At 38.8% G+C, this 14,820-nt stretch overlaps 1 protein-coding gene across 45 annotated transcripts in view; it reads right to left on the minus strand.

Annotated features, from left to right (window-relative positions):
- Positions 1-14,820, minus strand: part of RIMS2 (regulating synaptic membrane exocytosis 2) — a 748,658-nt gene that overhangs the window by 301,495 nt on the left and 432,343 nt on the right. For 25 of the 45 annotated variants that reach the window (XM_038744900.1, XM_038744915.1, XM_038744888.1 and 22 more), the window contains one exon: positions 8,099-8,229. In XM_038744900.1, the coding sequence (XP_038600828.1) occupies positions 8,099-8,229 (131 nt within the window). Of the gene's footprint in view, positions 1-8,098; positions 8,230-11,556; positions 11,605-14,820 lie in introns of all 45 variants that reach the window. The other 20 variants (XM_038744871.1, XM_038744896.1, XM_038744881.1 and 17 more) reach the window with 1 other exon arrangement.

The following is a 14,820-nucleotide window of genomic DNA, read 5'->3' on the forward strand; positions in this document are numbered from 1 at the left end:
GGTCCTTTTGACTCCCAGGCCTGTGTTCTATCCACTAGACCAAGCTGCTATTCCATTCACCTCTCCCCAACAGTGCAGTCACCATATGTACAATACACACACACACACACACACACACACACACACGCACGCATCACTGGAGGGGAAAACCAGCTCTTGGCCTACAACTCAGGGGCCAATGTGTTCAGGGGGAGCCCACTACTGCTTTTGCTGAAACAGAAGGAGGAGAGAGAGGATCCAGAGAACCCTCACAAGCAGAAAAAAGGTAAAGGCACAGGTTGACAAACAAAGCAACCCAAATGCCTAACTTTGAGATTGGTCTGGTGTAGCTGCAGCAGCAGTGGAGTCTGGGGTGATACAGAGTAGAGTGGAATGTGGATGCCTGTGCCTTCCTTTCCTCACACTGATTCCCTATGGAACACAGGAAAATAGAATGTTCTCATGGCTGGGTTAGAGATTGGAAGGATTGGGAGAGCAATCAGTGCCTACGAATCTGGGTCCCAAAAGCCTAGCAGCAGCCCTGGTAGCTCTCCAGCTATGCAGTATGGGAATCACACTAAGTCTACTCAATAACCCTTAGATACCATGTACAATGGTTAATAACTATATCTGAAACTTAATTGGGCCTGCATTAATTGATTTTACCCCTGCAGAGGTGTTTTTATCACCACCAGGGTCTATTAGTCCTCTAATGTCTCCTGGTTGTTTCATTTGTAGGTGTAAAAATGATTCATATATCAAAGGATATTAAACCAATTAGTGTAGCTAATTACAGTGTGTTCGGAAGGATAGTTAACTTTTCCAAATTACTTGGATTAATGATGAATGCTCCTACCTAGTAATTGATGAACAATCAATTATTGAGTTCTCACATATGCTCTATTCTAAATCTAGCTTAATGGAGGAGATTCGCAAATTTGCCTCTCTAGCCCTGATTTTTCAACTCACCTGCAATCCCACATAATGCCTCCAAGACATCTCCATTTTGGATGTCCCACTAGCTCCTCAAATTTAATGTGTCTGAAGCCAAACTATTCATCTTCCCTTCTAAACCACTCCTCATCTTAACTTTCCTATCCCTGCCAATTGCCCATCATCCTGCCTTTGGGAGAAGCCAGTAATCTCAGGATTATAAATGACTCCTCATTCTTCTATTCATCCAATTGGTCTACTGCCAAATTCTTCTAATCTTCTTCTACGATATCTCCTGTATCCAACTAGATAGCTAACACTTCGGTACAAGCCCTAGTCACATTCAGGCTAGAGTACTTTATCAGGCTCCCCATTGGTCTCCCTGCTTCCCACTTCTTCCCCATCCTATCTATATTCTTCAGAGCTGCACAGATTATTTCTGGGAAGGGTCATTCGGCTCTCATCTCTCTGCTTCTCAAATCCCTTCACTGGCTCCCTGTATCCCTCTGCAGTCTGCCAAAATGCCTCATATTGGGTTTATGGCCATCCAGAAATTCAATCTGCTCAATAAATCCATCAACAATATTGCTGAGCAGTTACTCTGTGGCTAGCACAGAACTAAGCATTTAGGAAAATACAATAGAGTTTGTAAACCAAAGCAGTGTGGTCTAGTGGATAAAGACCATGGGTCTGGGAGTCAGAAAGACCTGAGTTCTAATCCCGGCTCTGCTAATGGTCTGCTGTGATCTTGGGAAAGTCACTTAACTTCTCTGAGCCAGTTATCTTATCTGTAAAACAGATTAAGACTGTGAGCCCCATGTGGGATACAGACTGTCCAACCTGCCTCGCCTGTATCCACCCCAGCACTTAGTGCTGCGAGGCACAGTAAATGCTTAACAAAGACCATTTAAAAATAAAAGATACCTGCCCTCAAAGAGCTTAAAATCTAGCAGGAGCAACAAACAGACTTTAAAATAAATTGCATGTGCAAGTAATAAATTATGGTGTTTTTGTTGCTCCCTAGTGAAGCATCCACCTATATGTCAATTTTGACTTTCCCAATTCTACCCCTTTGCTCAGACTGTTCCACCAGCTTGAAAATCCTTTCCCAAATCTGAGAAAGAACAGTTCTCCCCGTATCTAAAACCTTCCTGAAAACTCACATTTCCATCATGCCTTACCCAACTAATTTCCAGTCCCTATGCCATAAAAACTTATCAGCAATCTCTGGCACTTAGGTAGCTACTTTTCTCTACCTAATTCCTTATGTACATATATTTATTCAACTGTACATTCACATTGATTCGATGATTTAGATTACTCTGTAAACACTTTCATGTCTGTCTCCAAATTATGATATAAACTCTTTGTGGACAGGGAATCTTTCATTTGTTTTGTATTTTTTATAGCATTTGTTAAGCATTTACTTTGTGGCAAACACAGTTTTAAGTGCTGGGGGAGATGCAAGATAATCAGGCCAGATATGGTCCCTGTTCCACATGGGGCTCCCAGTCTAAGGAGCAGCATGGCCTAATGGGCCTGGGAGTCAGAAGGCCATGTGTTCTAATCCTGGGCTCCACCACTTGTCTGCTGTGTGACCTTGGGGCAAAGCACTTCTCTGTGCCTCAGTAACCTCACCTGTAAAATGGGGATTGAAACTGTGAGCCCCACATGGAATAGGGACTGAATCCCTAATTTTTTTGTAATCCACCCTAGTGCTTAGTATAGTGCCTAGTATATAGTAAGTGCTTTACAAATAATACATTATTTGTATAATAATCATTATTATTATTATTATTATTATTATTAAGGAGTAAGCACAACAGGTATTGCATCCCCATTTCACAGTTGAGGAAACTAAGGCACAGGGATGTTAAGTGACTTGGATAATTCAAAGGGGAGACAGGATGGCCTAGTGCACAGAGCACAGGCCTGGGAATCAGAAGGACCTCCGTTTTAAGCCCAGCTACACCACATACAGTGTGACCTTGGGCAAGTCACTTCTCTGTGCCTCATATACCTCATCTGTAAAATGGGGATTAAGACTGAGAATCCCATGTGGGATACAGACTATGTCTAACCTGATTAGCTTGTATCTATCCCAGTGCTTAGTACAGTGCCTGGCACATACTAAGAGTTTAACAAGTACTATAAAAAAGTGACTTGCCTGAGGTCACACAAAAGGTAAGTAGCAGGGCTGGAATTAGAACCCAGGTCCTTTGGCTCCCATGGCCATGCTTAATCACTGGGCCATGCTGATTCCCATCCCTACCAAATGCTTAGTAGAATGCATTGCTCAATAAATGCTATTGATACTACTACTACTACTACTACTAACAATTCCATTACTTTGGCAATTCTCTGTAAAATCTCCTTGTTGAGTAACACAGTTTACAATACCCCAATGCCAGTGTAACCAAACACTTATTCACTTATTTTAAAAGGAGCCCCGCTAATAAGCAGCATGTTAGAGGACAAAGAGCATGGACTTGGGAGTCAGAGTGCTGAGTGACCTTGGGCAAGCTACTTCACTTCTCTGTGCCTCAGTTACCTCATCTGTAAAATGGGGATTAAGACTGTGAGCCCCACATGGGACAACCTCATCACCTTGTATCTACCCCAGCACTTAGAACAGTGCTTGGCCCATAGTAAGCACTTAATAATGATAATAATGATGGTATTTGTTATTATCAAAGATCAACTGAAAGGGAACACCAACCAGTTTCCTAACATTGTCACATGGAAGGAAACCCATTACACACATACACACACACAGCTGTCCTCTTTACTCAAAAGAAGCCACTGATGGTGAAATTCAACTAGAAAGTGTGTGGGTGGGTGTATGTGAGAGAAGGGTGGGGAGGGGGAGAGGAAAGATCAATACAGAGTAACTAGTAATAATGATGGTATTAAGTGCTTACTATGTGCCAAGCACTGTTCTAAGCACTGGGGTAGATTACAAGGTAATCAGTTTGTCCCACGTGGGGCTCACAGTCTTAATCCCCAGTCTACAAGTGAGGTAACTGAGGCACAGGGAAGTTAAGTGACTTGCCCAGAGTCACACAGCTGATAACTGGCGGTACTGGGATTAGAACCCACAACCTCTGACTCCCAAGCCCGTGCCCTTCCCACTAAGCCATGCTGCTTCTCTGATTCAGTCTAGTCAATTCAGTCTAGTCCAGACTGAATTGTGCATTCAATAAGATTGTTCCTTTTTGGACTGCCGTGTTGTTTGCAGCGCATGATGTTATTTTTACCTCTGTCTCCTTGTCATGAGGCCCTTATAAGCAGCACAAGTGTCTTCCTTCCTGCTTCCTGAAGACTGAGCCCCTTCCTTCCTCTCCCCCTCACCCCCCTCTCCATCTCCCCCATCTTATCTCCTTCCCTTCCCCACAGCACCTGTATATATGTATATATGTTTGTACATATTTATTACTCTATTTATTTATTTTACTTGTACATATCTATTCTATTTATTTTATTTTGTTAGTATGTTTGGTTTTGTTCTCTGTCTCCCCCTTTTAGACTGTGAGCCCACTGTTGGGTAGGGACTGTCTCTCTATGTTGCCAACTTGTACTTCCCAAGCGCTTAGTACAGTGCTCTGCACACAGTAAGCGCTCAATACGATTGACTGATTGATTGATTGCTGTTAGGACATATCTATCCCTTCTTAACCCTGATGTCTGAGCAATGCTCACCTCATGGCAAGGAGACAGAAAAGCTTTAATAGTGTATTTTTGTGAATCCATCAAGGATTTAATTCTCAATGTGACGCTGAGTCACAACCAAATCAATCGATAGTGGTATTTGTTAAGCATCTACTATGTGCTAGGCATTGTACTAAGTACTGGGCTGGATACAAGCAAATCAGCTTCAACACATTCCCTGTCCCACATGGGGCTCACAGTCATTTATGGAATACTGGGTGCAGAATGTACTAAGTGCTTGAGAGATACTTAGGATATACAATCCCTGTCCTCAAGAAGTTTAGAGTCCAGTGGGATTCTTCATTTGCCTTTCTTTGTTCAAATCTATTTTTTAAATTGGTATTTGTTAAGTACTTACTAAGTGACAGGCACCGTTCTAAGTGCTGGACTAGATACAAGGTAATTAGATTGGACACAGTTCCTGTCCCAGTCCTAATCCCCAGTTTACAGATGAGGTAACTGAGGCACAGAGAAGTGAAGTACTTGCCCAAGGTCACACAGCAGACAAGTGGAAGGGCCAGGAATTGGAACCAAGGTCCTTATAACTCTGAGGTCAGTGCTCTATCTTCTCTTCTGTATGATAACCATGATTTCTGGTCCAGGTGAGCTTTTTTGTGTGATCATTCTAAATTACAAATCCATGCTTGATATGCATTATGTGTGCATGCAAGCAGATCATTTTCTATTGAGTTATTACTGTCAAGACATTTCTGCTACTATTTCTCAGTACATCCTAGGACTTCAGTTGCAGAGTAAAGGGTTAGGCAATGCACTCCAGAGGGCTATAACTTCATTAATAGATGTGGCTTCATGTTATTATGGTATTTATTAAATGCTTACTAGGTGTCAAACTCTGTGCCAAGTGCTAGGGTAGATGCAAAATAATCAGATCAGACACAGTCCCTGCCCATATAAAGCTCATTATCTAAGAGTTAGGCAGATCAAGTGTTTTATCCCCGTTTTACAGATGAGGGAACTAGGGAGAGTACAGAGAGTTTAAGTGCTTAATCCAAATTCACATGGCAAGGGAATGGCAGAGCTGGTATGAAAATGTGGACCTCCTGACCCCCAATTCTATGCTTTCATTCAGCTATGTTTTGGTAGTTAAAGATTTACAAGATTTAATTTGTTCAAGTCAAGCAACACTGACATTGAATCACTGAGTTGTTTTGTTGAGGCTCACTCAGCATGATTTATGAATCTAAGGTTCAATCAACTGGGCACCAACTAATGATCAATTACAAGAAAGCACAGTACTATTAGAGTTTCCTTTTTCATCTCAGATTAAAACAAGGGTCACTTCTCTAGTGGCCTAAATGAGTTCAGACATCTCACAAAGTGAAGTGCATATAGGGGAAAATTCAAAAATTGTTTCTGGCTAATTACGCTTCTCTCCTAAGGGTTAAGTATGAGTATGGGTAAAAATGCAAAGATGATTGATCCTCTGGGCAGCATTTAGTGGAAGGTATGTAGTTAAATATACGGATTTCGTGTCAACAACATGAATGTCTGGTGCTGCAGTTGATGATGATGAATTGTGTAAAGAAACTTTTAATGATAGGTGTTTTGGTACCATTTAAACACCTGCATTTTGTGAGTGATCCGTTTATTAACATCACAGATCAGGCTACATCATAATACATAGCTAATAGCTAAGGTGTTTACCAAAATGCTTGGCCACTGAGCAGAACTTCTATCGATAAAGGTAAGTAGGCTGCTGGGGGATGTGTATTACCTAGTGGAAAGATTATGGAACTGAGAGAAAGTTTGGGTTAAATCCCAACTCTGCCAATGAGTTACTGTGTGATCTTGGATGAGTCACTAAACCATTCTGGGCCTCAACTGCTTCTCTGTAAAATAGGGATGAGACTTGATTGTGTAGAGTTCCTTGCTCTGTGACTGTGACTCTGTGACTGTGACCTCCTTGCGGGCAGGGAATGCCACTGTTTATTGTTGTATTGTGCTTTCCCAAGTGCTTAGTGTAGTGCTCTGCCACACAGTAGGCACTCAATACATTTGACTGAATGAATGATTGCACAGAATAGGCATAGTAGTCCAATCTCATAGGCATGCATCTAATCTATCACATAATACTAGGAAGCAGTGTTGTCTAGAGGAAAGACCATGGGCCTGGGAATCAGCAGACCTGAGTCCAATCCTGGCTCCACCACATGCCTGCTGTGTGACCTTGGGCAAGTTACTTCCCATCTGTGTGCCTCAGCTTCCTCATCTGGAAAGTAGGGATTCAAATCCTGATCTCCCTCCCACTTAGACTGTGAGTTCTATGTTCAACCCGATCATCTTCTATCCTCCTCAGCACTCTGTACAGTGCTTGGCACATAGTAAGCACTTAACAAATACCACCATTACCTTAAAAGGGCCTAATAAATGCCATAGGAATGATGATTCCCTCAGGGTGTTAATAGTTTGAACTTATGATTGACTGCTGAGTTCTACATTGCATAGTGGCTACAGCACAGGCCTGGGAGTCAGAAGGTGGTAGGTTCTAATACCTGGTCCACCACTTGTTTGTTGTGTGACCTTGGGCTAGTCACGTTACTTCTATGGGCCTCAGTTACCTCATCTGTAAAATGGGGACTGGGACTGTGAGCACTACGTGGGATAGGGACTGTGTCAACCCGATTATCGTGTATTCACCCCAGAGCTAAGTACAATGCCTGACACACACTAAGCGCTTTAACAAATACCACCATTATTATTTCCTCCTTTGAGGGACCATTGCCCAGGGCTGACTAGTAACACTAACTCAGATTAATATTGCCACTCCTACTCCAAGAGCCCTAGACTTCTTCAGTCAGGTGTGGACATCTCTGGTTAAGATCTGTGAAAACTGCATACACAAGGCAGAGATAGTACTCCATGGAAAATTTAACGTGTGTGTAAAACACAGTACAATGAAAGAGTAAAAAGAGCATTGCTCTCTTCTGAAAAATAATGCACCAGGTAACTTGGCAAAAGACCACTATCGTTCCTAATGTTTAATAAAATACTACATCTTGAAAATATTTTTTCAAAATAGAACTCACACCATTTTTTGAGAGGTCTCAAGAATAACATTACCAGAAATTGTTTGGTCACAAAGTTTTGCCATGCAACTTTCAGCATAATTTCACATTTCCAACTGTTTTAGTACCACTCCTTACTCTCCTTTTACATTTACACAAAATAAAATTAAGCACTATCTCATGTAGCATACACCAAACATGTTCATAATCCAAAAACATTTACTATTTCTTGTCTTCCAAAATAAAAACACCTAACCCAGACCATATTCTAAAAAATAATTCTTAAGTATGAACTTTTTACATATGCATTCTTAGAATTCATTAAGTTGTTACATTTCATATAAAAATAAATACTAATCACAAAATTAAAAATATTGAATTTTAAACTGATTCTGATGAAAATATTAACTGCTTAATTTTAGGGACTGTTTTTCTATGTCTTGTCCTCCTACCTTCTGTCTGGAAGAAAGTAAATTTTAACATAAGGATTCCTTGGTCTCCCATCTTCTCTAGAAGGAAGATCCTTTGCTCCCAATATCGTAACTATCAACTGATGACCAACCTTGTCATACCACAGCTTTATCTGAAAAGGAAAGATAGACATTAATCAGTTCAGAAATTTTATAATGGAAGCTAGCATGCCAGTTCCTTTTAAATCCACTTCAGTCATTTGGGGGCTAACAGAAGCCAAAATGTATTGTTCTTTTTAATGTATCATGGTTGAACAAAGTGAAATAATATGCAAAAATAACTTCCGTGAAAAGAAAAATGCCACTCACTGACCTGCAGGAAAGTATATCATTCACTTTACAATGTTTTTAAATCAATGTAGGTTTAAAGATTAAAATCACTAGTCCTGATTCCCACATTCTGTGTTTCATTTAAATATTTTGGATTGTTAAAAAGCCTTTTTTTGATACAGAACAGTCAGAGGTTCTGATACCTACTCTGCTGGTCTGGTCTCACAATACAATCACTCCTATTATAACCCATGCTCTCATTACGTGACTTGGATATAAAATGATGAGAGAATACTATGTGTCTGCTCTGGAATAATGTGATCCACAAATTGGTACAGTTAGGAACAGTTGTGCATAAGTGCATGCATGGTGGCAGTCAAGGCATGATGCTCTTCTGCTTCCCAGTGGCAAGGGTACAATGTGTAATCTATAATAGTGAGGGGTGCAATAACAATATATGAATTTGTACTGAAAAATATCAGAGCAGCATTTTCAAACCATATATCTGACTACCATTAAATTCCCACTAGATCACTAGTTGCTATACCACACTTTTTCCCCTTACACAGGTTTTTCCAAGAACAAAACCACTGTGTTATAGCAGAAATGACTATAATCAGAAATATCACATATGTGATGGAAGATTTATCCAAGGATGAACAGTCGAGCTGACTTGTGTTAAACAGTTTTTTCTTCTCAAAATTAAAATTCCCCAGGATATAAATTTATCTAAGCTGCACAGGTTATTTTCCTTCTAAAAGACAGGTAACAGTTCATTCTTAATAGCAGATAATGGGACTTAAATTTATGCTTCCTTTTTAAGGCACGAATAGAGTTGGACTACACCCATCTGATAGGTCAGGCAAATTCTTTGGATGCCAGACCACTGGGTGAAGCCTCCAGGAGATTGGCTTTTAGGAACTGGTGACATCATGCATGATATCCAATAGAGTATGATTAGATGTGGACCAAAAGAGCGAGTTCCCATCTCAACCCTTTATCCCTTCCCTGGAAAAGTACAAAAGAGAGGTGGGTTATTGGGTAAATGACTAAATTCTGCTCAGCCCAACGCTAGCCAAAGGACTACAACCTAAATGTAACCAAGTTAGCAACTACCCCTTCCTAGTGTAAGCTCACTGTGGGCAGGGAATGTGTCTGTTCGTTGTTATACTGTACTCTCTCAAGGGCTTAATATAGTGCTCTGCACACAGTGCTGCATAAATGCGAATGAATGAATGAAAGTATCTAGATGAAGTTGCAAGCCTAGGGAGCCACAACGGCACAGTTCCTGTTTTGGGTCAGAGTTCAGATCCGTCTCTGGCCTGGTCTCAAACGTCCAGTTTACCCAGAAGCTTTGATAAAATTCTGGGGAGCCTAGAGAAACAAAGTTGACTTTCTACAGTTGCAGCTTGTATTCCCGTTTCAGCTCTAAAATTGACATGCCCATGCCCCAACCTAACAAAAGCAGTCCAGAAGATCTGTTTGGCATAGCATGTATCAGATTTGGATAGAAGGTCACTCCTCATCACTTTTTGCCTTCTCAAACTCAAGAATGAATGGAGCTCCAGGCTATTTGTAAATGGAATCTATATACATTATTATGGCATGACATTGAGTGCCACATCTAAAAACCTTAGTCAAAACTCCTTCCAATTTACCCAGAACCACAACTGAAAATATTTGGCTCCTTAATCAGATAAGATTCTTCAGAAAACAAGATGTAGAGTTTCTCAAATTAAAATGAAAAGAAATAAGATTTGGATCTGAAAAGCCCCTTCATACAAAATTTAGAATTAGAGGAATTATTAAGTATAAAGTCATTTTTCTGTGTGGCTTGAATCATACATTTGTGTTATTAATCACATCTAAGATTATTATTGGCTCTGCTCAGCTATTTAATAAAGTTTAAATGAATAGATTTAAATGTATATTATATATATATATGTTTGAATTTATACAGAAATTCACAGAATGCTATTTACTGATTCCTTTTAAATTTGGGATATTTTTAATTTATCTGCTATTTATTCAACGCTCTTATAAAATTCAAATAGGCAATGAATATATTTTATTAAATGTTATTTCCTATTTTTGTATCCTTTAAAAGTTCTCCCAACTGAGAATTTCCATAAAAATTGCCACTTACTTATCGTTCACTGTTTGCTAAGTTTTGAATCTCTTTTTATAAAAGTTAAATATGAACCTGTTGATTCAAGAAATTATTCTAACAAAGTGAATCAACATGTATATATAATATCAAAACCATACTCTTGATAAAAAGTTTTTGGTCAGCCAAAATATTTTAAGGATAAAATTTCATAAAATATTGTATATGTACAAAAGTGAACTCTTCAGGCTTATATAATTTCCAATTTTCTTGAGCATGTCTGAGCAAAGGAAGTATAAATGTAGGTGGCGACAAAATAGAAACAGTTCAATAAGAATACTTGGTAACAGAAGTGGTATTCAAAACAAAAAATTGAAATCATGCAGCAAAGCAAGGTAAGCACCATACTAGTCACATTAGTAAACTATACGCTTGGGACAATCTACTTTAAGGGATAGCTAATGAAAAGAGGCAAATAACTTGTACCTAACTATTAAAGTACAGGTAAGTGCAAAGTTTTTTGAATAGTTTTTTCTGTTATGTTATATATTTCAAAACACATGCCCTACAAACAAAATGCATGAAAGTCATACTCTTGTGATAGGATACAAATGCATTTGCCAATCTTCTATTTGAAGAGCTACTATTAATTCGAAAATGCAAAGAGGGACATATGCTTAATAATGATAATGAACTATTTAAAGAGACATCAACGTTAGTAAAATGAAGTCAAACAGCCCCAGCACAGCGGAATTATGCCTCATAGTATACTCACGTGGATATGGTGAATTTGAATATACAAGATCATATAAATCCATGGTAAAACTGGAAGCTAGCTGTCTCTTTAAATTTCAACTTGGTATTTTAGCCCCCATGCAGACCGTACAAGTTGTTCACACAATGATATGGACTCATTAAGTATATGGTTAATATATGTTAATTATGGTTTGAAGCAATACACCAAAACAATGGGAAAACAATTGTTTTCCTAGTATGCATTTTCAAAAGAAAAAAAAAAATTAAAACACAAGTCAATTGTCTTTCAGGCAGATAAGGCCTTTACCTGAACCCTAGGAACAAAAGGCGTTGTTCTTCTACTAAGGCTTTGGCTCTGGTAAGCAAAATTAAAGAAAAAAGCAATAAAACAAAACCAAAAATGACAACACGCTGAAACTAAAAGACCAAAGTAAAAACAAACACACAGAACTATAACCTTAAACATATCTTCACCCATGACAATACTTATCCAAAGTGATCCACTTTAATGTAGGGTAAAAATTAAATTGCCAAAACTTAAAAGCATATCAAATACACAATACTCTCAGGATTCTAATTTCAGTCATATTAGATAACTATGCTAAGCAAGGAAATGGGAAATAAATCCAATGTTCTATTACAACCCCCCAGGAGCTGAACAAAGATATCATATCTTTTAAAAATTCAGTGTTCGATCTTAAGGTGCTTTAAGTATTTTTTATGGTTCATGGTTGTTACATATATTCTAGAAGAAATAAAACAAACTGGAGTGCTGAAAAGAAGCAAGGTGACAAATGTGAATAAAGATACCAGATAACACAATCTATGACAGTAATTATATTACAAATTTTAGCATTGTAGACAGTCTTAAAATTTTACCTGCTACAGAGTTGAATTTGGCTTACTCTTTTAATAGAGATATTTAAGAAGACCACAATTCCATGCAGGAGAGACCATTATTCAAAACAGAAATAATACTGTGAAACTATTTTTTATACTAAAATGAAAGAAATCTGCCTTTTCATTCTTCCAAATACCAAAAAAACAAGAAAAGCTTCGCAATGCATTTGGTCTCACAGATCTCTCCAGCCACAATCTTAAAATGCTTTACAGCTTATGTTCATTTTTCATATAGAACAATTCACAATCAACTGAGGGTGCTTTGATATAACATTTTATAAGGGTTGAAAAGTATTCAGTATACTAGGGTGAAGTCATATAAACTACTTTTAACACATTACACCTCTGGCATTTCTGCAACATTCTTATTTGGTAAAATATGCCTTTTGAGTTCATTAACTTCCATTAATTTCTAAATATTTAAGGTTTTCTCCAGCATGTGCCCTTCATGCCACAGTAAGCAATGACAATTATGCAGTAATGAAGGAAATAGGTTCAAAGCTCAAAAAAACTTTGGATTTAAAAAAGACGTTGGAAGGAAACTAAAGATACAAACAGGATATTGATTTTCTTTGTTTAGTCCTCCCAGAGAGTAATAGATGTGGAAACACACACATATGAAAACACATTTATAATAACAATAATAATAGTATTCATTAAGCACTTACTATGTGCCAGGGGCCATTCTAAGAGCTGGGGTAGATACAAGATAATCAGGCTGGACAAAGTCCCTGTCCCACGTAGGGCTCACAGTCTTAATTCCCTCATTTTACAGATGAGGGAATTGAGGCACAGAGAAGTTAAGTGACTTGCCCAAGGTCACACAGCAGACTAGTGGCAGCGCTGGGATTGAAATCCATGACCTTCTGACTCCCAGGCATGTGCTCTATCCGCTAGGCCATGCTGCTTCTCAACTACTACACAATAATAATAATAACAACAATTATGGTATTTGTTAAGTGCTTACTATGTGCTAAGCACTGTTCTAAGCACTGGGGTAGATACAGGATAATCAGGTTGTCCCACATGGGGCTCACACTTTTAATCCCCATTTTACAGATGAGGTTACTGAGGCACAGAGAAGTTGATTTGCCCAGGTTCACACAGCAGACAAGTGGCGGAGGCAGGAGTAGAACCCACGTTCTCTGACTCCCATGCCCAGGCTCTTTCCACTGAGCTATGCTGCTTTTCAATGAATGCTGATCCAGCAGAATACTTATGAAAATGAAAAACTGGGCAATTATTAAAAGCAGAATCATTTTACCATAATTAATGACCTAAACCTATATTTGTGTCAATCTGACCAATACTATATTAATGTTGAAAAACACAGTATTAAAGTTACTGTGCAATTTCTTCAATTTGTAAAGACTGGAGGATATGGATTAGCTTAGGAGAAAAACAAAGGCTGATTGAATATTCCAATAAAAAAAGACACAGAGAAGGTAATTTTTGACACTGGAAAATTGTTAATATAATGGACTCAAAATAAAGTGCCCTGAATCATTCTTTTCAACCCTCAAAAAATTATCTCAAAGCCATTCTCTCTTACCAAGCACTACCTGCTCTCATGTTATTAAAACACCTTAAGAAGTCGAAAATAAATAAAATTCAGGAAATTTAAAATTCAGGTCTCCAATTGTAAACAAACTGGAATTTGTTTAAAAACAAAATATTAATAATAATGGAATTTGTTAAGCTCTTACTGCTTACTATGTGCCAAGCACCATTCTAAGTACTGGGTCAGATACAAGGTAATTAGGTTGGACACAGTCCCACATGGGGATCACAGTCCTAATCCCCATTTTACAGATGAGGTAACTGAGGCACCGAGAAGTGAAGTGACTTACGCAAGGCCATTCAGCAGACAAGTGGTGGAGTCGGGATTAGAACCCACATCCTCTGACTCCCAAGTCCATGTTCTTGACCTTGCTGCTTCCCCAAATAATATCAAAATGAATTTATTTTGCCAATTATCCATGAGTGAGCCCCATGTGGAGCAAGGGACTGGTGTGAACACGGACCAAAAAGCCAAATTCAATTTATACAGTTGGGTGGAGATAGAGACAAAAATCAGGCCGTTCCTTCCATTATTCACAGACAACATGATGCCATTAACTAACTCCTATGCCTTTTTAATTAAGACCCTGATATCACGTATTAGGGAAAGGACACATCAGAATCTAGAAGCCTACTAATATGGTGAGCTTCTTGATGGCTACTTACTTCACTGGTAACATACCTTCTAGCATGGGTTCCTTGTACACCCTGTAAAGGTAGGCTCTATCTCTACTAACCAAACTTCAGCCCATAAAGTTGGGCATAGGTTGAAATTCAACCCATTCTAAAATAAACCCTAACAATGTTAAAACTTTACTCAGCCTGATACCTAATCAAGCTCTAACTGAATTCTTGGTGGAGGGACAGCTAGAAAAGAGGCTTGGGAGACTGGAGAGAGGATAGATCATTCACTCATAATGAATTATGCAGTGAGCATCTAAGGTTCATAGATATAGCAGCCAAACCCAGACAAGAGTAACATTTGCACAGCTGTCTCAATTTGCTGCTGGAACAAAGTTACATCATATATGATGTGGAAAGAGCTTAGGCCTGGAAGTCAGGAAACCTGGATTTTAATCCCGGCTCCACCACTCACCTGTTCTGTGACCTT

The sequence above is a fragment of the Tachyglossus aculeatus genome, chromosome 4 (genome assembly GCF_015852505.1).
Source record: "Tachyglossus aculeatus isolate mTacAcu1 chromosome 4, mTacAcu1.pri, whole genome shotgun sequence".
Lineage (NCBI taxonomy): Eukaryota > Metazoa > Chordata > Mammalia > Monotremata > Tachyglossidae > Tachyglossus > Tachyglossus aculeatus.